The sequence below is a fragment of the Castanea sativa genome, chromosome 9, assembly GCF_040712315.1.
Source record: "Castanea sativa cultivar Marrone di Chiusa Pesio chromosome 9, ASM4071231v1".
Classification (NCBI taxonomy): Eukaryota; Viridiplantae; Streptophyta; class Magnoliopsida; order Fagales; family Fagaceae; genus Castanea; species Castanea sativa.
The window spans coordinates 5,892,740-5,916,325 of NC_134021.1; the positions used below are offsets into that span (position 1 = coordinate 5,892,740).

Here is a 23,586-nt window from a genome sequence, read left to right on the forward strand (position 1 = left end):
ATTGAAAATACTGTACCAAAATAATTTTTAAATGTGTAAATAATACCGTGGGTCTCATTTTTAATTTTAAAAAATCTGAAAAGTGAAGTTTGTGGGTCCCGTGAACAGTACACGAGACCCACAAATGTGCTGAAAAGTCAGCAAAAGCGGACTACTGTTTATGCACAGTGCATGAACAGTAGCCGCTGTCCCCTTGACCCGTGCATCAGCAGAAAAAAAAAAAAAAAAAAAAAAAAAAACGCAGCAGCAGCAGACGCAGACGCAGGATAATCTGTATCCAAACCGCACCAGAGCATACCAGTACATCCGTGTATTGTTCTTAAAACTCACAAATTAATAATTTTTTCAATAAAAATAAATTTTATAATACTATTTATATGTTTAAAAATTATTTATTATAGTATTTTTAATTTTCAGTAAAATTAATTAATAGTAGTATTTAATTAATATATTATTAATTAATAGTAGTATTTAATTAATTAGGTGAATACGTGATAAATTTTTATTGGTAAAATATAAAGTGAAGCAAGAAAAATAAGACAAAAGATTTGGACTGATTAGCACTAAAAATGATAGAAAAGAGTAAAAAATTGAATGCTGGGAGCCAAAAGTGTCAGATTATATGTCAATTCAATTATGAGTCCCTCGCCCACGTGATAATGAATGTATCTATCATCTACCATGTTCTCTCTCTTTTTCAAGGTGTTCTTCTTCTTTTTCTTTTCTTTTTCATTATTTTTAGGTTTATATTATAATTATAATATTAAAAAAATGTAGTTTTTATTGTTATTATTATTATTATTATTATTATTAGGTATAGATTTGGGTTTAATATTGATATATTAGTTCAAATATCTTAAAAATTATATGAATTTTGACCAATATTATATAAAGAAATATATCTCTCTATTTTGTTTAAAAGAGTATATCACCCTATATTTAATTGGACTATTTTAATAAATTTTTTTATATGTACTAATTTAATATATTTATTTATATTTTCAATTAATTATAATGTCATCACATTTCAATTTTGATTTGATCTCAATTCAACTTTAAAAATCTTGATCTTTTCTTTTTACGCTTTATTGAGCTGTTCGGGTTTTAAAATAACAATATGATGAATGTTTTTATGAAATCTTTTGACAAAAAAAAGGAGTGCAGGATTTTTTTTTTGTGTAAAAAAAATACTTCTCCGTCCCATTTAGTTTGTCCTGTTTGAAAAGTCAAACTTTTGAAGAGAATATCATTTATTATCTTGTCTAACTTTTAAAAATGTATTAGTTTCTAAAATTAACCTTATATAAATTTATCAAAAAATTGAATTTCTTTTCAAATGGAGTAGTTTTGAAAATTAAATAGTAGTATAATAAGAATATTAGTAAATTAATGACTTTTATTATTAAAAACATGACAATATTTTAGAACATTTTAAAACAGAATAAGAGTAACATTTTTATTGTTTCTGTAAGTGAAACTAATTAAGAAGAGAGAGTGAGGATGAGAGGGAAGGGAGAAGTTGTACTGATGTAGCCATGTAGGATTGGGAAAATAAAAGATAAGGCGCTGGAAAATTTTAAAAAAAAAATTTAATCTGTGGATAAGAACAATTCAGAATAGGAGTAAAAAAAAAAAAAAGAGATGAGAGAATTTTAAAAACCGTGGAAAAGGAAAAAAATATAGAAGAAAAAAAGAGAGGAAAGTGAAAATAGGTTCACAAATTGAAATGCAAAAGGAATTTAAAACTTTTTTTGCCAACTACTTTTCCACCCTCACGTCTCTTCTTCTTCTTTTTATTTTTTTATTTTTTTATACCAGATAAAAAAGTCATTATCAAAACAGGAGATAAGTACACCAGGACACAACCGAAAACATTAAGCTTGTACAAATTTTTGGAATTTAGTCTGCACCTGTGAACTGGAAAGCAAGTAGTGACATAAGCTAGATATATTACATGACCAATTACATCCTTAGGAACAAAAAGGAGGCTTAGGTCAAGCGCTGAACCCGAAACTGGTTTAAGTTTGAAAGACGGTTTTTTTCAAGCCAAAGATGCTCCTCTACACTGATTGCATACCTGTGTGAGGCCTTTACTGCTAATCAAAATAAGCATTCTATTATGGATTTTACTGACAGTGATCTTAGAATAGTATACTATTTTTTAAAAAGAATTTATTAAAAATTAAAATTTTTTTATAATATTTTTAATTTTTTATAAAATATTTTTAAAAATAGATTGTTTATCCTTCTATTATATCCCAATTCCAATGCCTTGACCGCTGCTTCTTCTCCATCTCTTCAATTGTTCAGAATTTTTTTAAATTATAAAATAAGTTGACTCATATAGTCATATTGGATTGTCTACATTCTTTCCTTTATATATCAATAATTTAAAAATACTAATTTTGCAAATCCTACTCATATTTTTAGATAAACAGCTACAAATTTAATTACTACTACTCCAAGTTGTTAACAATTTCTTTATTTTTATATATATATATATTATTCCTATTACATATGATTTTTAGGTACTGAGAATAATTATTAGGTGATGTCTGGATTGGGCATTTTGCGTCCATGTCTCAGGTGTTTCATGTTTTAGTTTTTTTTTTCCTTCTTCTTTCTCCTCTGCACGCGTTTCTGGGGAGACAAAAGCACTGCGCGCACTGTGTGCATACTGTGCGCGTACTGTACACGTACTGTATATGTACTGTTCACGCATTTTTTAACAATTTTTTATTAAAAATGGGTCTTGCAGTACTATTTACACATTTAAAAATTATTTTGCTACAATATTTTCAGTTTTCAATTTTTAGCTGTATCCAAACAGACCCTTAATGTCATCTTTAGCATAGATTTTAGGTATAACAAATTATTAGTGGTAGAAAAAAAAATCAAATTATATTGGAGTTGGACTTACCATTATTGGTATCTGTATTATTTTTTCCTCTTAAATTTTAACTTTTATTTTAAAGTGGTCATAATTTTAAGCAAAGTGAAAATTTAAAAATTTTGTTTGACTCTTTCGTGCATTGCATAGGTTAGTGACTATTTACACATTTAAAAATTATTTTGTTACAGTATCTTCAGTTTTCAATTTTTAACTGTATCCAAACGGACCCTTAATGTCATCTTTAGCATAGATTTTAGGTATAACAAATTATTAGTGGTAGAAAAAAAAATCAAATTATATTGGAGTTGGACTTACCATTATTGGTATTAGTATTTTTTTTTTCCTCTTAAATTTTAACTTTTATTTTAAAGTGGTCATAATTTTAAGCAAAGTGAAAATTTAAAAATTTTGTTTGACTCTCCCGTGCATTGCATAGGTTAGTGACTAATCTATATCTATATATTACTAAAAGTTGAAACATAGCATTTAATGTTTCTACGCTCACATTAAGCCACGTTAGTAGCCATGTTATTCCTACCATTTTTCCTAAATTTATCCTACAATTTTGAAATACCTTTTATCAATTTTGAAATATTAATAAAAATAAAATTATTTTTAGCCTATCTCCACCATAAAGTCCACTTCTTTTAAATTGAATTCTACGAGCCCACATCTTCTAAATTTAATTTTAACTTAAAGCCTAAACCCAAGCCTCCTAAACTGAAAACCCTTTGAAAATCGCGGTTACAAACTCTGGATTTCCTTCACTTTTGTTTCTCACGTGTTCTTTCCCCTTCCCCACATTCTGACGGCAAATTTCTCACACAAACTGTGTGACTTCCCCTTCCCCACATTCTAACCGCAAACTTCTTGTGCAAAACGTGTTCTTTCCCCTTCCCCACCTTCTAACGGTAGCCTCTCTGTCTTCCTTACTCCTTTTCTCACAATAATATAAATACTGACAAAAGTTGGATGCTTCAGTTCAAGTATCTCTAAATCCTAGTTTGTTTTTTGCTCTATTCTTTTTGCTTGATTGCTTGATTTTTTTTTATTCCCTTCTTACATTTTGTTACTACCTACTGCCTCTTGAGTGTTGTGATGCAACTCATATTAGTTCGTGTAGTCTATGCAAAATAAGGCAATATTATTGTAGTTGAAACATTTTTTTGTGTATTTATTACAATGCCAAATATTTGTGTCAGTATAGATTGATACCCAAGGTCATTCGATTAGAGTTTTCAATATTGTAGCAAATCTCCTCTGTGTATGTATTTCAATTTAAACAAATTGTATCAAATATTTGTGTCATTGTTGATTGGTACCGAAGGTAATTTGATTGGAATTCTAAATATTGTAGCAGCTTTGCTTTGTGGTTGTGGGATTAGAAATATGTGTACCCAAGGTCATTTGATTAGAGTTTTCAATATTGTAGCAGATCTCCTTTGTGATAGTGTGACGAGAAATTTGTGTATGTATTCCAATTTTAAAAAACTGTATAAAATATCTGTGTCATTGTAGATTGATACCAAAGGTAATTTGATTGGAGTTTTGAATATTGTAACAGCTTTCCTTTGTGATTGTGAGATTAGAGTGTTGGAAAAATAGTATGGAGTGAATAAGAAATTGACTCTTAATGTGATCACTTGAACATGATATTAAAGTGGTGAAAATCCTTGAGTCCCACATTGGAAATGATAGAGAATATAAGTGTTGGGCTGGATATTGGGTTGAACTTTAGGCATATGTGGACTAGGCTCACTTATCTAATTAATAATAATATTTTATTATTTTATTTTTGAGTCAGTAAGTCTGCATGTAGTAGTTATCTCTAAAACAATGTTTATGTTTTAAGTTACGCATAATTTCATAGTCCCTCATTCATGAAAAAGAACTTTTTTTTAGAGAAACTCTCCTAGAGAGAATATTTTTGTGCATTCATATGAGTCAAAGAGAGAAAAAGAGACATAGAGTAGTTTGCAGAGTACAGATCTTGTGTGCTTCTTCTCTGTGCCATAGATCATTTTATCCTAGGAGGCAGACGTCCGTAAGTCTCAAAATACCACATATTGTGTAAGGAGCGCAATTTGTTTTAAAGAGATTGTGTCAAATACAAGACTTGATCTGAATCATTCATCCTTCACGCATTTGGTTTGTGAGTTTTAATTATTTGCAAATTTCTTCTTATATATATATTCAATATTTATTTATTGTTGTTACCTATCACATCTATTTGTGTTTTTGCTTATTTTTAGATCTATGTATTGTTCCTTTTGCTTTATCACAAAGTAAATTGTTAAAATATATCCAACAATCTTAAAGCAAATTTCGTTTATATTTTAATTTACTCTTGTGATTTACAGTTGAAGGAATTCTGTGTTTGTTGAAATACGTTAATTGGCAATTGTTTATATACTGGGAAAAACTTGAAAAAACTGGGTTTGGAATATGTGGGTTTATCGTTTATCGCAATTTGACTAGGTTTGACTAGGTTCGTTTACAACCTTACTCTTACAGAGAGGTTTAGGCTTCCACCTATCATTCATGGGTGTGGGATTTGGACTCTTGATCCCCCACCCATAAATGATAGGGGATTTAACCCAGGAATATCTTTGTTATAAATACCAAGAAGTGTCAATTAAGTTACAAGGTTCTTAGCTAGAATAAGACATTTTTAAACATGAAGTTTGGTATAAAATGGCTATTGAATCAAAAGAATTATTCTATCTTAATTTCTAGGTTTGTGGGCAATTTCATCATGTACCCATGGGCCTCAATTGACAGCTGCTGGCTCTACATCTAATTAACTATTAGGAAATGCAAAGTTAAATGTTTCTTTAGAAAAAAAAAAAAAAATTCTTTTTGGGGAGCTTAACTATATAGTACATCTTTTAACTATGATCCATTTTCAAATTGGCTCTTAAAAGTTTTTTTTTTTCCTTTTAATTTGGTTCTTAAACTTCTAGACCATATTCAATACCATATATAACTCCATACATTTTTATCAACTAGATTATCGTTAGGATAAAATTTAGGTATAATTTATTAACGGTTTGTACTTAAATTTCTTAATTAAATTTAATTATTTTTGGGGAAGATAATATTTTTTGTGTTGCATCAGCCTATGCAGTTACAAGGTTGAATTTAATTAGGAAATTTAAAGTATTGCCCCTAAGAAATTATACTTAAGTTTTGTCCATATACTTAAAACATTGTTGTGATATTTTTCCAGTACCCAAATAAAAAAACATTTTAAGCAATTCTAAAATATAACAAGATAGTTTATTATTTATTATTTCTTTTGGGGATTTTGTGTTTGATGTGAGTATATTTGAACTCTTGTTTATAAGAATGGTTATAAAGTTTTTTCTGCATTAAAATTTGAGAAAATGTAAAATCTACATTGAATACTATCAAAAAATTTGGAGACAAGCAAATTACCAAAAAAATAAAATAAAATTTAGAGATCAAATTGAAAATGAATCTAAGTTAGAGTGTTTAGTAGGTAATGATATAGGTAATTCACCATCCTTATTCAGTTTTGCATTTTATCCATATTTTATCCCTTGGGCTCAAAGTCCAAGGGTGGTAAATTAAAATTAACGTAATATTCAAACCAATTATGACATGATTTCGCTTTGTCAAAAATTAGATTATAATTAATATCACTTTCATATAAAATCACCTCTAACATCACTTTCATAGTTATCTACAAGGTCATAGGCTATTAGTTTGTGGGTTGTCACCACAACAATTATGAAAGAAATATGTGAAATTTGGATGAGTTATTATTTTCATGTGAACTCCAAGGTACAGGGCAAGTGGCAACGAAGTCAAAGCAAGGACCAATAGAGAGTAAAATGGACCCATAAAAACGAGGTACTTAAAAAAGCTTAAGTCTGATTAACAACTGTGGGACCAAGGACTCAAAAGGCTAAAAAGATTGGGCCATGGAGGGGCCTAAGTTTTTCAAACAGCTCACTGAAAAAATAAAGAAAGAAAGGAAAAAAAAAAAAAAGAAAAAAAAAAGAGGAAATGCGTGGTGCATGTGCTAAAATGAATTATTGTGTTAGCATGGCATGTAGCAATCTCAATTCTCAATTCTCAATTCTCAATTTTAATGTCAAAATCTTCGTAGGAGAGAGGGAAGTGTCCAGGCAAATTTAAAAGCACTTGGACCCCATTTCTTGGCCTTAAGATTCAACTTTGTAACTAACGATTTTGTTATGAATCTACGATTTTTGACCAGTTCTTTCTTTAAAAGCAAAGATTTCATGGATTCACAAATGCAGTGAATGAAGTAGAAAATAGACAGTGTCATGTATTATAGAGGCAGTCTATGCCTAAATGGCTACATTATTCCTTCCTTCACATTTTTATTTGTTTATATTATTATCATTTCGGCCTTGACATATTTTGGGTTTGGTTCTTACATTATTGTTGTACATTGTGTCGGGCATTGGGCTGTCACCAATGAGCTCACTACTATTATATAGGCCTGAGCTCTTAGACCACAAAGAAGGATAACAAAATCAGAGCCCGTAAGCTATTTCAAAACAAATAATTGCAACTCACAAGAAACTAATCGACAGAGGAATTGACAGTCCAAAATTATGAAGCGTTGTTCGAAGATTTTGTATATAATTGATGATTTATTTGTAATCTTATTTATATTCAAAGCATTCGTTTAAGAAGTTAAAAGGATAAAGCTTTTCTTGAAACTCTCAGAACTCTCAGAATCCGAAGTCCAAACCAATTTTTTTATTAACATTAAAAGATCCAGAAAAGGCCCATTAGTCTTTTCTTTTTTTAACGGCCCATTATTTATTTTCTTTGGTTTTAATTTTGTCAAAGAAACTCACTGTAAGAGCATTAACATCAGTCCCTCTATTTTACACATCTATTTTTACACTAAAAACCTACTTTTTATATTTTACACATTCATTTTTACAAAACACCCACATTAATTCATCTATTCTACCTCTCTTTTAATTAAATAAATCAATTTCTTCACAATTTTTTATTATTTCTCCTAACCACTTTTACAAAATGCGCGCGCTCTTTCTTCTTTCTCATTTCTGATTTTTTTTTCTCTCTCGCTCTCTCTCTCTCTACCCATTTTAGATCAACTCTCTCTCTCTCTCTCTCTCTCTCTCTCTCTCTCTCTCTCGATTAACTCTCCGATCCGCTTCGATCCACGATTCACCAGCTCCGAGCTCCGATCCGCTCCGATCCACCAGCGCCGATCCGAGCTTCGAGTTCTGATCCGCTCCGATCCACCAGCTCCAATCCGAGCTTCGAATTCTGATCCGCTCCGATCCACCAGCTCCAATCCGAGCTTCGAGTTCTGATCCGCTCCGATCCACCAGCTCCAGCGCCGATCCGAGCTTCGAGTTCTGATCCGCTTCGATCCACCAGCTCCGATCCGAGCTTCGAGTTCCGATCCACGATCCACTAGCTCCGAGCTCTAATCCACTAGCTCCGATCTGAGCTTCGAGTTCCGATCCACGATCCACCAGCTCCGAGCTCCGATCCACAAGGTCTGATCCACGATCCACCAGCCACGAGCTCCGATCCACTATCTGTGTGTGTATCTCTGTTTTTTTTTTTTTGAGCAAGTGTATCTCTGTGATGATATGTCTGTGTGTTTGTGTGTGGGTGTGTTTGTGTGCATCTGAGGAAAAAGAAGATGAGCAGTTAATTGGGTTTGTTGAGCACGGATAGCAGAGAGAAAAAAAGGAGCAAACACAAATTAAAAAAAAAAAAAAGGATAAACGAGCTACAGTAACCATGTTAATATACACGGTTACTGTAGCTCGGGGATGAATTTACATAATTTTGCATATTTTTACATTTATTGATGTGGGTGTTTTTTTGCTTAAAATGTGTAAAATTGGTAGTTGTTTCTATTTTAGAGGATTTTAGAGGGACTGATGTGAATGCTCTAATGGTGTATATTTGGATAAATCTGGTGCCACAAAAAAGCCCACATAAAAAGCCACAACTCACCACATGGAGAGTTGTGGTTGGTGGAAGGGTGGTGGGACCTGTATATTTTGGGTTATGGAGGTGGATATCAGTGAGGCAAGTCAGTGAAAGATTATGTGAATTTTTATTTGGTGTATATAGCAGAATAAAAAAAAAAAAAAAAAAATATATATATATATATATATATATATATATTATAGCAGATGTATGTATTTAGCCTCTTACTGTTACAGCACATGAGCCTGTGAGAGGCCAGAGCTAGACACATTCATACATACACCTATTGCACTATTCATCTTAGTAGAATTCATAAAATAATCCTTTTGAGAAGCTAGATATATTCATACATACACCTTGCAAAATTTATCTTAGCAGAATTCATAAAATAATCCTTTTGCACACGAACATTCATAAAATAATCCTTTTGCACATGTAGTAAGAACGTTTAAACTATTTTATACGATAAGCTGAATGACCTCAAAAAAAAAAAAAATCCAAATGAGGAGATTTTTTTCAATCCACCTTTTATTCATAATACCATTACTTTTTGTCAAATAATCTATTTAGTAAGTCAATGATTTGGAGGAAAATTTCATCAAATTATAAAATAAAAAAAAGAATAAATTCCACTAACATACGTGAGGTTTTGGCTAATGCTAACCAGGTCCAAGACTTTTCAAAATTAGCCAATTTGATCCCCAACTTAGTCTCTAAACAGTTAGTTATTTTTTCTCAACTGTTTTAGAGACTAAACTGGTTTTAGTGACTAAATTGGTTAGTTTTAAAAAGTCTTGAACCTGGTTGACATTAGCCCAAAAGGGTGTAAATAGAATTAACCAAAAAAAAAAAAAACTGAAAAGAAGAAAGAGAAAAGGAATGGGCCAAAAGCAGTCAGAGAAAGTATAAAAGTAAATCATGAGTTGTAAAAACTGCACAGCTTGAAAATGTACAAGACGAAGGGCATGATTATCCCATGGGACCCTGAACTATGTCTAGGAATCTTCTTCTTCTTCGTCTGCCACAGCTGAAAGTGGCGAATGTTGACAGTAATGAGAGAGGTCGAGGTTGTGAAAATGTCAGACAATGTATAATGGATGTTCTACTGGCTAAATTAGGAGCACCCTTAAGGCACTCTCTCTGCTTTATTCACTCATTTCAGTTTTTGTTCACCGACATTCACCGTCTTTTGATTCAATTCTATTGTCGAGAATTATTCTCTTGCCCTTCTATAACCCATTCTCTGTAAGTGTGCAAAAGTTTGCTAGGTATAGAGACAACTATCTAAAAACCTGTATTTTCAGGCCATGGTCGTTTGTGGCTCCAAGTCTCTCTCTTACGTTTGGTTGTAAATCAACCAGCTCGGGCTCGGCTCTAGGTAAAACTTAGGCTATGATAGCTTGTTTAGTAGACAAGCCGAGCACAAGTCCAATTTTAAGCTCGATTATTAAACGAGCTAAGCTCAAACATAATAATAATAATACGTTCGTGAACATGCTCTTGAACATGAGAGCTTCAATTAACTATATATTTATGTGTCTAAAAGTTTAAAAATATATTAATCGACTTGAATTGGATTTGATAAGTTTGTAAATTAGTTTATATAATATAAAATTATTATTTGAAGTTTATTCATAACATAAACAATCCATTTGTAGTAAAAATTTATAAATTTGTAAGGGGGGTAAACCATTTTAGTTATAGTTTTACAATAAATAGGAAAAAAATAAGTTAAAAAAATAGCTTATGAGCAAACTCAAACTTGCTTGACAAGTTAATGAACTAAGCTTGAACTTATAATCTTATTTGGTGATGAGCTTAAACTCGGCTCATGTTTGAAATAAAATTAAATAAACCAACCTAAACTTTTAATACTCGGTTTGACTAGGTTCGTTTACAATCTTACTCTTATAGAAAGGTTTAGGCTTCCACCTATTATTCATGGGTGTGGGATTTGGACTCTTAATCCCCCACCCATGAATGATAGGGGATTCAAACCATGAATATCTTTGTTACAAATACCAAGAAGTGTCAATTAAGCTACAAGGTTCTTAGCTAGAATAAGACATTTTTAAAATGAAGTTTGGTATAAAATGACTATAGAATCAAAAGAATTATTCTATCTTAATTTCTAGGTTTGTGGGCAATTTCATCATGTACTCATGGGCCTCTATTAGAAGAGTAATGTTAGGAATATAATGCATAAATCTTACAAATTGATGTGTTATGAATTACAAATTTTGCTACATAAATCTTATATTGTATATGTGACACCAAACAGATAGTATCTTTAATAAATTTTTTTTCCCATTAGACCTCTCCAAATTATATGGCCCTGTGAAAAACAGCAAACAAGGCTCCATTCACCTTAACATTTATGCATTTCATAATTATTTTTTGCCTTACAAACTTACAATAAGTGGGATTTAAACCCAAGATCTCTCCCTAGAGAGAATTAGATAAGATCATTGAACTACATGCTCTTGGCTTTTATATTTCTGTATTTTTTTTTTTTTTTGCTAAATGATTAAGCTTTTTTATAGTTTAAACAAAGAAAGATACACTTTCTAGAAGGGTTTTTTCCTGAAGGGCTTCTACATTTCAGTATTAAGTGATAGTGTAATACAACCTATGTACCTTATATCTTGGATCGGACTTTCTCTATGAGTTCTCTTCTCAAGATCTTTCCTGCAGCTGAACTTGGGACACTGTTAACAAAACTTACTGCCCGTAACCTTTTGAATGGTGCCACCTGTACAGGGCAAAAAGACTGGTTAAATTTCAAGCAAAGGAATGTTTGAGCCTCTTCATCAGTTGTTAACAGTATGCGTTCATTCATGAAACATGGCGACGAACTTAATTTATGCAAGCATCATGAGCAGCAGCAGATATCACAAATTGGCTTTTTCTTGAACAGATGATAGGAGTCATATAATTTGACCAAAGCATCTACTATTTGGTGGTGATGCTTTATTTCCAGGCCAACGCACCCGTGTAGAGTACGCATTAACTAGCAAATATGAAATATCATACATTAGGTATTGGGACATTTACTTTTGAAATAAGAATTTTGCTGGCCAGGAATTTACACCAAATGACACTAATTAAAGAGAGACTGCATGGTTATGGTTCCATAAATCCAAGATGTTGCACTAAGAGCCTCATAGTCATAGAAGCATGAGCCATATCCCACTATCAACAGAACAATTTTTTTTAAGACTATTGCAATTGTGATAACTACTGAGGATCTCATAAAATGACCCAATGAAAAGGGATTTTTCAATTGGTAAACATTAAATAGACAAGCGATTTCTGAATGGATGAATTCCTGACTGAAATGACTGTATTTCTTTAAGAAGATATACTGCCATCACTGCAATTGATATCATCGAATGAATTACTGCATGCTTGAGTTATTCAAGATCAAATCCATCATTGACAAGGGTTGGGTTTTTTCCCCCCTTCCTAATGCCTTCATACTGAATGATGCTTTGCAGACCCTTTACCTGCTTTGCAATAAATTTCTGAACGTCTTCTTCTGTTAGCAAGCTGTTTGGCGAGTGCACAACATTTGCAATTGGGACCTCACCAGCTTTGGCATCAGGAAATCTACAAAGTCAAAATTGAAATTAAACTGTAATGCGGTGATTCAAAGATAAGGCAACAGATGGACATGCATAACTGCTTATAAAGCATGGGGAAAAGTATGACACTTACGGGAACACAACAGCATCTAATATTTCAGAGTGAGAAATCAGTAGCCCTTCAAGTTCGGCCGGTGCCACCTAACAAACAGTCAAGTGCAAATATAGAACTTAAATAAAAAATTAGAGTTAAGTTGTAAGATATGAGATATTAGAAGTAAAAGAGAGGAAAGAATAGCGGAGGGAGAAAGATTTGAGAAAAGGATTTAGACTTTTAGGGCTTAATCAGCCAATTCCTCACCACAGCGCATGTTTATATTATAGTGATATGGCAAGACTACATTAATACCCTTATACTAATATAAAATAATAACAAGCTAATACAGAAATAACAAAGTAACTCTAACAATTAGGTTAGGTTGGTTTGACATCAAGGGGAAATTGAACCAAGGCACAGTATATCAACCTGAGAACCAATCCAAAGTTGCATCCTTTGTCATAAGAATTCAACTATACATTAATTCAGCAGTACCAAATATTTAAGAACACTTACATTACCTAAAATCCTTCAAGTACCTTGGATTATGAAGATGGACCTATTAACTTTCAAATTATTAAATACAGTAGTTTAATGAAGAAATAGCTCTCTCCAGGATCCAGAAATTCTGTAGAATAACGAGCAAGGCCAACATTTAGAATGGTATTTGGACCCAAAATCTTAACACTTGAAAAGAAAATATGCCAACCTACTATTCAAAATAATAATTTATAAAAAAAAAAGTGACTAAATTTTAGGTTGGCAACCAACCTACCGCAACCCTCATGATAATAGATGTGCAGAAACAAAATTCTTGACACTGATTCATAGGAGAAAGTGCTTTTCTGATTTCCAAACAAATCAGATGACTGCTGACATGGTGTCATATCATCAGTAGAGTGAGTTATATAGCACTTTGGGAGTTTTTTGCTTAGAAAAAAGAAAAGCTATTGACAACAATATCAAATGAAGCAGAGAACATTAGTGCTAATGTTGCAGGTCAGCTAATTTTCATTACTCCTTAAAATATATAACATGATCAGGAGACTCATGGATCATTCACTTACCGGGGAAGAACATATGTATTCTCCCCAGAAATGCTATATGAGCAAATGCAAAGCTTTCCATAAGTCAGATGCTGGCACTGTTAGGTCTTCATTGTCAACAGAAATTCCAAAAGAAACAGATAGCTTTTATCCTCTCACAAGAAATGGTTTAGTAAGATTACATACACCTAAACATTTAACAATCAACTAATAATAAGTCACCTGAAAGCCGTAACACTTTATGAGCTCCTTAATTCGGTCCACAACAAATAATTGTCCCTCTTCATTGAAATATCCAATATCTCCTGTGTGCACCCATCCTTGTCCATCTATTGTTAGCTTTGTGGCTTCTGGATTTTTGAAATAACCTAAAAGGATTTTAAGATGCTGCATGAATCATACTAGCAATATATAATCATAAGAGAAAAAAGCAATAAACCCAATAATATAACTTTGTAATCAACACAACTGATGTTATTTTCTCTTCTCCTTCTCCATCCTCTTTCTTTATATATTTAGTTCTTTATCTTGGTCTGGGACATTTGAGTTTTTACTAGAGTTTTGAGTTCAAGGGCTAGGGAAGACTTCAAGGAGGGTCTGTGGTCCAGTCTCCAGATTACCTTACCACTAAAAGTTTAAAACCTGCAATGTCAACTTCTACTAAATGAAGTTAACATCCATCAGATCTTTAAAACAACTGCATCCAACAGTGATTCTAAGATTTTCCCAATACGTTTACTTCGGATGTCTCATTCCTATTTTACATATTTATTCACAAAACATAATAATAGTGTTTTCATTTATGGACTGGGTGTTAAATCATCTTCATATGTTTCACAAACAAGTACGGATAAACTTGAGCATATGAGTCTAAATGATAACATTCACATGCAGTCTAGTGTGGCAAATACAAAGCGGTAAGATGGAAGATTAGTTTAGCAACTCCCACAGTGAATTATCTAATCAATGTCTTTACTGCTGTCAGATCTATTACAACAATTCAAGGCTACATTATTTAACATACTTTGTTATTTAAACATTAGCATTTAGCAATATAAAAAATTAGTGACATAAAGCATCTTGACTACTGGATGGATCCTTAAGAAAAGAAAAAGTATTGGTAAGAAATTTTGAATTGAGATATCAACATATGCCCCGTCAGAAGTAGGAATCTAAGTAGAAACATTGCATTAAAAAATCCACCTTGCATCATATTAGGTCCTCGAAGCCAGATTTCTCCTGATTGTTTAGGTGGAAGAGGCTTTGATATATCTATGCTAACTATTTGGGATTCAACTCCTGAAACAAGCATTCCAGTTGAGCCAGAGAGGGGAGATTCTTCCTTTGGATTTTCCAATGAGATGATTCCACAAGTTTCTGTCATACCATATCCTTGCCATAATATAATGCATACCAAATCAAGACGTAGCTTTCTCGCCACAAACTACTACAGACAAGGTAGAGTGCATGATTCTACATGTCTTGCTTATTATATGATTTTCTCGATTGTTACCAAAGTTATAACATTATTTCTTATATTATAATAATATGCTTCCATTACCCTTATATTACATTATAAATTTATAATATGTTTGTTCAAACTTAGTGACAAAGATTCGGTTTTGCAGCTTATGAGCTTATCATAATAATGTTCGAATGGGCTTAAAATATGCCCATTTTAATGTCTCTATGTTCGGTGCTTAAAATATACCCCTTGGGAAGTTGACAATGCCTCTCAATCCCACTAACTTATAGCTTAGTGCATAAACCAGTTATTCTAATGAAAAATTATTCAAAAAACAATTATTTCCATATACAACTGGGAATTTGACATAGCCGCAATTTTCTCAACAGGAAAGTTGTGACATGTTAACAATCTTTACAATACTTCCCACTTCAGTGGGAAGAACAAGTTCTAACTATCATGTTGTGATTTAGACAATTTCTAACATATCTAATAATTAAAAAGTAGTATGCAATACTTATAAAGTTTTAATAATTGAAATAATTTCATTTAGTCAACTGAATTTGACCACCCACCCAACCCACTCAATAATTTCACCGGATTGAAGCCATTAAGATTTTCAACTAACCCGGCGGATTTATAGATTGGTGGGGCCGCGGCAGATTGAAATTTTCCCAGGTTGGTAAAACATATTGCCATTCACCCTCCCAACTGACTTGTGCACATCCCTACCAACTATCATGTTAAATTGAATGAAAAATTACTGTAAAAATTAGTATGCAATACTAATTAAGTTTTATCTAAATCAGGGATACTCAATCTACATTGATACCAAAGTATACAATTCATTATACTCTGTTCAATATTACCTGAATAATATCAACATGAGGCATGTTCTTTGTACACTCCTCCATCACATCCTTGCCGAGAGGTGCGGCGCCCGATCCGACCTGCCTCAACGAAGACAAGTCGTACTTCTTCATCACCAAACTCTGCTTCGCCAGAGCAATCATCACCGGCGGAACGACGAAAAGATGAGTCACCCTATACTTCTCCACCGCCAGCAACACCTTCTCCAATTCAAATTTCACCATAGATACGACCGTGTTCCCTCTCCGAAGCTGCGAGTACGTCACCACGGAGAGCCCGAATATATGAAACATAGGCAAGAAACAGAGGAACACGTTTTTCGGATCGCCGTATCGGTCCTGATCGGCTGGCACCATCAGCGAAGCCGCGATGAAGTTCCTATGCGTCAGAATCACTCCCTTGCTCGTACCGGTGGTGCCGGAGGAGTACATAAGCGCCGCTGTATCGGTCTGTTTCACGGTTTTATCAGGCAATTCACACTCCATGATCGACATTTCTATCGGTTCAGAGTAATACCAAATCTTCGAACTCGGTACTTCTGCAAAACTCGTAGATTTCGAAGAACCTATAATTATGGAAGGCAAGTTTAATTCTTTGATATTGTGCCAGAGTTCGGGGACGGTGATGACGAGCTTGGGGTTACAGTCTTGGACTTGCTTTGAGAGTTCGGGAAGGGTGTACAAAGGATTACAGGTTGAAGCGATGGCACCGAGAGCGACGATGGCGAGGAAACACACGGGGAAGTGGATTGAGTTGGGAGCGACGATGAGGACGACGTCGTTTGTGTGAATGTTGAGATGGAGCAGAGAGTAGGCGAGCTTGGAGACCTGGAGTTTGAGCTGGTGGAAGGTTAGGGTTTCGCCGGAATCGGCGTCGATGAGAGCGAGGCTGTGTGGGAAGGAAGAGGAGTTTTGGAAGAGGAAAGTAGTGAGAGAGAGGTTGGGATTGGTGGGGAGGTGAATCGGTGGTCTTGGAGATGTGTAGATTTGGGTTTTGGGGTTGAAGGTGGCTGCTCTGGCTGCCATGGGAGTTTGGGGGGGAGTGGGGAATTGTGGGAATTGTTTGTTTCTCGGGAAAGTTTGAGGAAATAGAAATGCTTTGCCTTCAGCTGGAATAGGAAGAGACAAGACAAGAGTAAGATGGAAAAGCGAGAGTAGTTGACTTCTAGTTCCCGCCAAAAAAGAGAGAAGAAATGACCAGATAAGAGCGTTCCCATTAGGCACTGTAAAAAAAGAAATGTCACATTATTTTAAAAGTTAGTTTATTATTTATCGCACATTACATCTTTTATATATATATATTTTTTTGGAAAGGTTATATTTTTCAATTCTATACATTAAAATAATATATATAAATAATAAAATAATATAAAACAAAACTAACAATATAAATATATAGATATACCAAATAAAAAACTCATTTCACCATCTTACTGCCGCTTCCACCTAGCTCACTACCAACCCCACCACAGCCTACCCCACCACAATCAACCACTGTTACAAACCCTTCACCACATCCCACCATTGTTACAAACCCATCACCACCAACCAACAACAACCAAAATCAACCAACCACTATTACAAACATTGCCACAAGCACCGAGAGAGAGAGAGAGAGAGAGAGAGAGAGAGAGAGAGAGAGAGAGAGAGAGAGAGAGAGAGAGAGAGAGAGAGAGAGAGAGAGAGGTCAGTGGCTCTAGGTAAGGCAACTCCAGGCAAGATTGGTAGCTCCAGGCAAGACAACTACAGGCAAGATCAGCAACTCTAGGCAAGGCGGCTTTAGGTGAGATTGGTGGCACGGCAGCGACTCGAGGTTGGCGGAGTAGATTGAGGATGAGAGTGGAAGAGAATGAGAGTGAAGAGAGAGACGAAGGCAGACAAGAGAGAGAGATTCAGAGGTGTGAAAGGAGAGAGGAGAGAGGGAAGAGTTGATTAAAAAATGAAAAAAAAAATTTCCCACATCTGGGCCCACTGGTGAATAAAAAAATAAAAAAAGTTTTGCAATTCATGAATAGTACACTTTCAAATTTGAGATTGTACTGTTTATCAATATCAAATATTTTGACATTTAAAACATCTGATGTTAATGGTTTTTTGGTGTTTGGTGTGCCAAATGCCAAATATTTGGCATTTGATACACTTGATGGGAATGCTCTAAGAATAGTGAATATTCAATGCTTAAAGCACTAGCATTGGAGGGTGTAAACATCCCTAATTGCTATTTTACAACTTAAGCCACCCAAAACTCACTCAATTTGGGTTTGTAAACCTAAAGAATTTGCAACCTATGAACAGTAAGGTTACATATCTACAATTCATAGGTTGTAAAAAATTATATATTATTTTAATCTTGTGGTTGTGTGTGAAGAGAAAAAGTGAGTGGAAAAAAAGAGAGATACTTTTTATTATTTTATTAGGTAATTTATATTATTTTATTGAGTTGTATGTAAAAATAAAAACTAGGATATAGGGTGATTTGTAAAATAAGTTGGTAAAATAGATAAAGTAGTGTTTGAGAATGCAAAATAAATTTTTTTTTTTGGGCATCATCAGATGCTAGTACTCTTACATAATGGGAATAATTGAGGTGAACTGGTCTACAAGCTGGTACGTGTAATAACTAGTAACTTGTCGGTGATAGTTGCACATGGATTATTGTGCACACAATCCGTGATTAGTTTTCTTTTTGTAACACAAGCATCTAAGTAGTGTTTAGGAAAAAGAAGAAGAAGAAGAAGAAGCATCTAAGTAGTTGTGACTTGTGATTAAGTTATAGCTAAATCATCTAATGTCCTGTTCTGGTGCAACTATCACTGTCCAATTAGTTACACATATCAATTTGTAGTTTAGTTCACACGTGACTTAAGTGTAGATTAGGATTGGAGGAGGAAAGTGGTGAGAGAGAGGTTAGGATTGAGGTCTTGGGTTTGGGTTTTGGGGTTGGAGGTGGCTACTGCCATGGGGGTTTGGAGAGCGGGAAAGAGTGGGAAATTGTCGAAATTATTTGTTTCTTAGGAGAGTCAGGGTTTGAAGATGACATTGTTATGATCCTTGTCTCCTACATGGTTTAAGTGTAAGTTTAATTATGTGTATGTATGCTTTTGAACACCCTTCCCTTGCAAATCGATTTTCAAATGTGAGTTTTATATATTAGTTTGTATCATTTGGTATCAGAACCAGCCATCAAGTTGAGTATTTGGATATAGCTTGTTAGGTTCTAAGTACTTAGGAACTAATGTATTAGAACTCTAATGTGTATTATTGGCAAACCATGATCAAAACAGGTTTTTAGTCTTGTTTTAGACTTGCTCAAAGTATGTCATTCATGTAAAGTTGGAATCGAGTTAACTGCAGAAATTACTGTGTAAATCTGTTTGGCTCGATCGATCGAGAATTAGACTCAACTGATCGAAAGTCGTGCAGATTGTTTTTTCTACAGAATTTCCAACTCAGCCCTAAGCCTATATGACGTGTTAGGGTTTTATGTTTTGCCATAGGTATATAAAAGGCAAACCCTAGTCACGTTTTCGAGGTTGCTTATATTGCTGTTTGTGTGAATCTCTTGTGAGATCTAAGAGGTGCTTGCCTTCACATAAGCTTAGGATTATCAAGAAGGAGATTTCTTCAAGAACTTGATGATCATTCAGTTGTTGCCATAAGAGCTTAAAGATACACAAGCGAGAGTGCTTGTACTTGCTGGAGAATCCAAGAAAGAAGGAGTCTATGGTCTCGGAGCTTACACGTGGTCATGTCAGTAAGTTTTCTACCAGTAGGTAGCAATAGAATGTTAGTGGTCTAAGTCGCTATTGTACAAATTTCGATTCTTTCATAATGGATTCAGGTTTACCTTGAGGATAGCTAGGTTAAATCCTCCCCAGGTTTTTTACTGGTTTGATTTTCCTAGGTCATCATATCTTTGTGTTTTTTATATTCTGCACTTTACATTGATGTGATTATATGACTGTGTTAACCTAGATCTGAAATTTGGACTATGTAATAACTTGGTTTGTTAACTAGGTTAATCTAATTGTGTTTTAAAGGGTCTAAAAAACTTTACATAGCCCATTGAGTATGACATTAAATGAGTTGGGGCTTTGTGGTCGAATCTTGAAGGGAACAACCTAGAAGCTAAATTAAAATGTTTATTAAGTCATTGAACAATTGATAGGTGAATGGACTTGTTAAAAAAAGAAAAAGAAAAAAAGGACTACCTTTTGGTCAATGTTGACAGAGTACATCTATTGTAGATGTTGGCTGCAAAATGTAAAATGTGGTGGTATGTTATGACTTATGATCCTTGTAACCTATTATTCCTATATGACTTACATGTAAGCTTAATCATGTCTAGTCATGAGTTTACATCAGACATGTAGCATATATAAGATAATTGGTAGAATAGTTGACTTCCCACCAAAATTAGTAAAAAGCAATGCTTTCGGATGGCAATAATTGATGTGGGAATTGCTTTCTTTATCATATGTTGATTTGGCCAAAACGACAAACCCATATCATGTCTCTATTTTTTAATATTTTTTTGGCTATAGTGTTCTTGATGCAATTTTAAAGGATAACATAGGTGTTTTATAATTCATCATGTGATGGCTAATGGATTAGAAAATATTGTTCCAGATTGGTTTAGGAGCCAAAGTTTCTCCTTAAATAATTTTTAGCTCCCGCAAAATGAATAATTTCAAAATTACAACCAAAAGTTCCAGAGTCATTCTCAACGAAATTGTATGACTATGTTTCTTATTACTTTTGCTATTAGCAATTCATTTTGAATTATTCTGAAAGTAACATTCTTGTTGTACTCACAATAGTTTTATGAGTAATATTACAGTTACAAATTATTTTACAATATTTTTATAAATTATTAACATGACAAATTCTTACTGGTTTTCATATGGATCTGCTTCTAATATCATTTTTTTTATGGCGAAAAACTCATTTTAGTCCCTACATTTTCACGCGATTCCCACTTTGGTCCTTAACTATTTTTTTCCACCGATTTTAGTCCCTATCCTGGAAAACGCCTTTCGTTTTCATCCCTGACGTTACATCATAGATGGAAATTGCACAGCTGGCAAATGGCATGCACTGTTGGCCTGACGTGGACATTAAAATAATAATAAAAAATGCCACGTTAGCATTTAAATTAAAAAAATTTATTTATTTATTTTAACTAAATAAAAAAATTAAAAACAGAAATTAAAAAAAAAAAACCAAACCTTGAGATCAAATCGTGTCTTGAACAAGAAAAAATAAGAACTCAGTTCCAGATCTAAGAACAAAGAAAGAAAAAAACACCCACAAAAAACCCATAAACAATCCAATCTCCAACAAACCCATAAACCTATATTTTCTTAGGAAACAAACATAAAATAAACCCAAAAAATTTAGCTCAAATACAAATTCATAAATCCCAAAGCACCCATTTTCTCAAACCCAACAAAATAATCAAAGACCCATTACAGGCCACACCCAAAATCTCAGAACAATTTCTCTCGAACTAGGAAACAGACTCTTCAACTTCCGCTTTTTTAGGTGCCTTTCCAAATCAACATCTTCAATCCTTTGACTAAAACTTTCCTACTTATCATCATCTTCATCCTCCTCCTCTTTGTCCTCATCATCATCCATCAAATCTTTGTGCACATTGTGAAAACCATTATTCAGATCATCATTCTCTTCCTCCTCTCCCAAATCTCTACCTCTTGATCTCACTCTTTCTAAAACTTCAATACCCACAAATCAGCAAGGCCTCTCTCTATCTCTCTGTTTTCTCCGCCCAGATCTCTCTCCTCTATCGCTGTCGCTCGACACCATTGCCAATCCTGGTAGTGGTTCCCTCGTTTCTCACTACCAAACCACACTACCCTGTCTCTCCTCGATCTGTCAATTCTCAGATCTCGTTTCTCTCTTTATTTCTTTCTCTCTCTTTGATCTATCCCTAGATCTCCCTCAAATCTCAAGTTCAGCCAAAGCCATACCCCACGAGCACCGCCACCATCCACAACAACCACCACGACACCAAAGCCAAACCCACCTAGATTTGGGGGAAGATTTGTGTGTGTTTTGCAGTGAGGCAAGGATTGATTATTTTTCTTTTGGGTTCGGATGGGTTGGATGTGGCAGTGATTTGGTGGGTTTTTTTGTGGGTGTTTTTTTCTTTCTTTGTTCTTAGATCTGGAATTGGGTTTTATTTTTTCTTGTTCAATGCCGATGATCTGGAACTTGGAACACCTTCTGGATCTTCAACGCCGATGAGTCAGACTATGCCCCGCTCCGACCCGACGAATTGGACTGGGATTGACACTACTTTAGATATGGGTGTTGTTTTTTTGAGTGAGTTTGAGTGAAGGAAAGAAAGTGTGTGTATGTGGGTGTTTTTTTTCTTTCTTTGTTCTTAGATCTTGAACTGTGTTCTTGGTGTTCTTGATCTCAGGGTTTGGGCTTTTTTTTTTTTTTTTTTAATTTCTGGGTCTGGGTTTGATTTTTAGTCTTTAATTCTGTTTTTAATTTTTTTTATTTAGTTAAAATTAATAACTTATTTTTTTTAATTTAAATGCTGACGTGGAATTTATTATTATTATTTTAATGTCCATGTTAGGCCAACAGTGCATGCCATTTGCCAGCTGTGCAATTTTTGTTTCTGATGTAACGTTAGGGACGAAAAAGAGAGGTGTTTTCCAGGATAGAGACTAAAATTGGTGGAAAAAAAAGTTAGAGACCAAAGTAGGAATCGCATGAAAATGTAGGGACTAAAATGAGTTTTTCACCTTTTTTTTATTTACAAATAACTTATCATATCAGCAGTTCGTAAAAAAAAGTTTGACTTTAGCTTTTTTCTAGTTTTATATTCAATGATCCAGACTAAAGTAATCTTTCATAAACTTAATTGGCTTCTTATGAGTTCACAAGTTTACATAGCGAAGAAAAGTTAGCAAGAAATAAAATGCTTTTGGTGTCTAAAAAAAATTCACAAAAATTTCTTTTAAGGGTTCGTTTGGGAACAGCTTATTTAGTTGAAATTGAAACTTTTTGCTGAAATTACTTAAAATAAAACTAAAAGTTAGCTAAAATAATATTGTGAGGCCTATGAATAGTACCAAAAAGTGTAACGGGACCCATAAATAGTAACAAAAATCAATTAAAAAATAAAAGAAGCTGTCTAATATAAGTTATCCCAAATGCAACTTAAATGTTAAATTGAAAATGAGTTTTTGCTGCCTTATCATCAGGTTGAGATTTTTCACTATGAAAATTTTGTTAATATAAATTTAAGGGCAAAACTTAGGTCCAGTACCTTAGGTTCTCTGCTTAAAATTTTGACATTTGTCCAATTTGACATCCAAACAAACGGCGTTAACCCATGGCTTAAATTTTTTTCTTTTTTTCTTCTTCCTTTTTTTTTCTTGTGCTGTGAGAACCCACGGCTTCAAATCTCCACCGAGAGAGAGAGAGAAAGAATCATAGATCAGAAAAGAAGAGAGAAAAGATCAGAAAAGAGAGAAAGAATCACAGATAAGAAAAGAAGACAGAAAAGAATCATAGATCAGAAAAGAAAGAACCATAGATCAGAAAAGGAGAAAGAATCATAGATCAGAAAAGAAGACAGAATCAGGCAAGATGCGTTAACTGCACTCTCGG

The 23,586-nt window shown here is 33.7% G+C and overlaps 1 protein-coding gene across 2 annotated transcripts; it reads right to left on the reverse strand.

Annotated features, from left to right (window-relative positions):
• Nucleotides 1-8,514: 8,514 nt before the first annotated feature.
• On the reverse strand, nucleotides 8,515-17,090 carry LOC142609945 (putative CoA ligase CCL10). 2 transcript variants are annotated; one of them, XM_075781671.1, is made up of 7 exons: nucleotides 15,937-17,090; nucleotides 15,696-15,795; nucleotides 13,825-13,970; nucleotides 12,593-12,660; nucleotides 12,382-12,484; nucleotides 11,513-11,627; nucleotides 8,515-8,564 (listed from the first exon to the last, which is right to left on the reverse strand). In XM_075781671.1, the coding sequence occupies exons 1-6, from the start codon at nucleotides 16,960-16,962 to the stop codon at nucleotides 11,514-11,516; spliced, it is 1,557 nt and encodes a 518-aa protein (XP_075637786.1). In that variant the 5' UTR covers nucleotides 16,963-17,090; the 3' UTR covers nucleotides 8,515-8,564; nucleotide 11,513. The 2 variants fall into 2 exon arrangements, with proteins under 2 accessions (XP_075637786.1, XP_075637787.1); XM_075781672.1 differs by lacking the exons at nucleotides 8,515-8,564; nucleotides 15,696-15,795 and adding an exon at nucleotides 14,806-15,031 and having other exon boundaries at nucleotides 11,153-11,627; nucleotides 15,952-17,090.
• Between the last annotated feature and the right edge of the window lie 6,496 nt (nucleotides 17,091-23,586).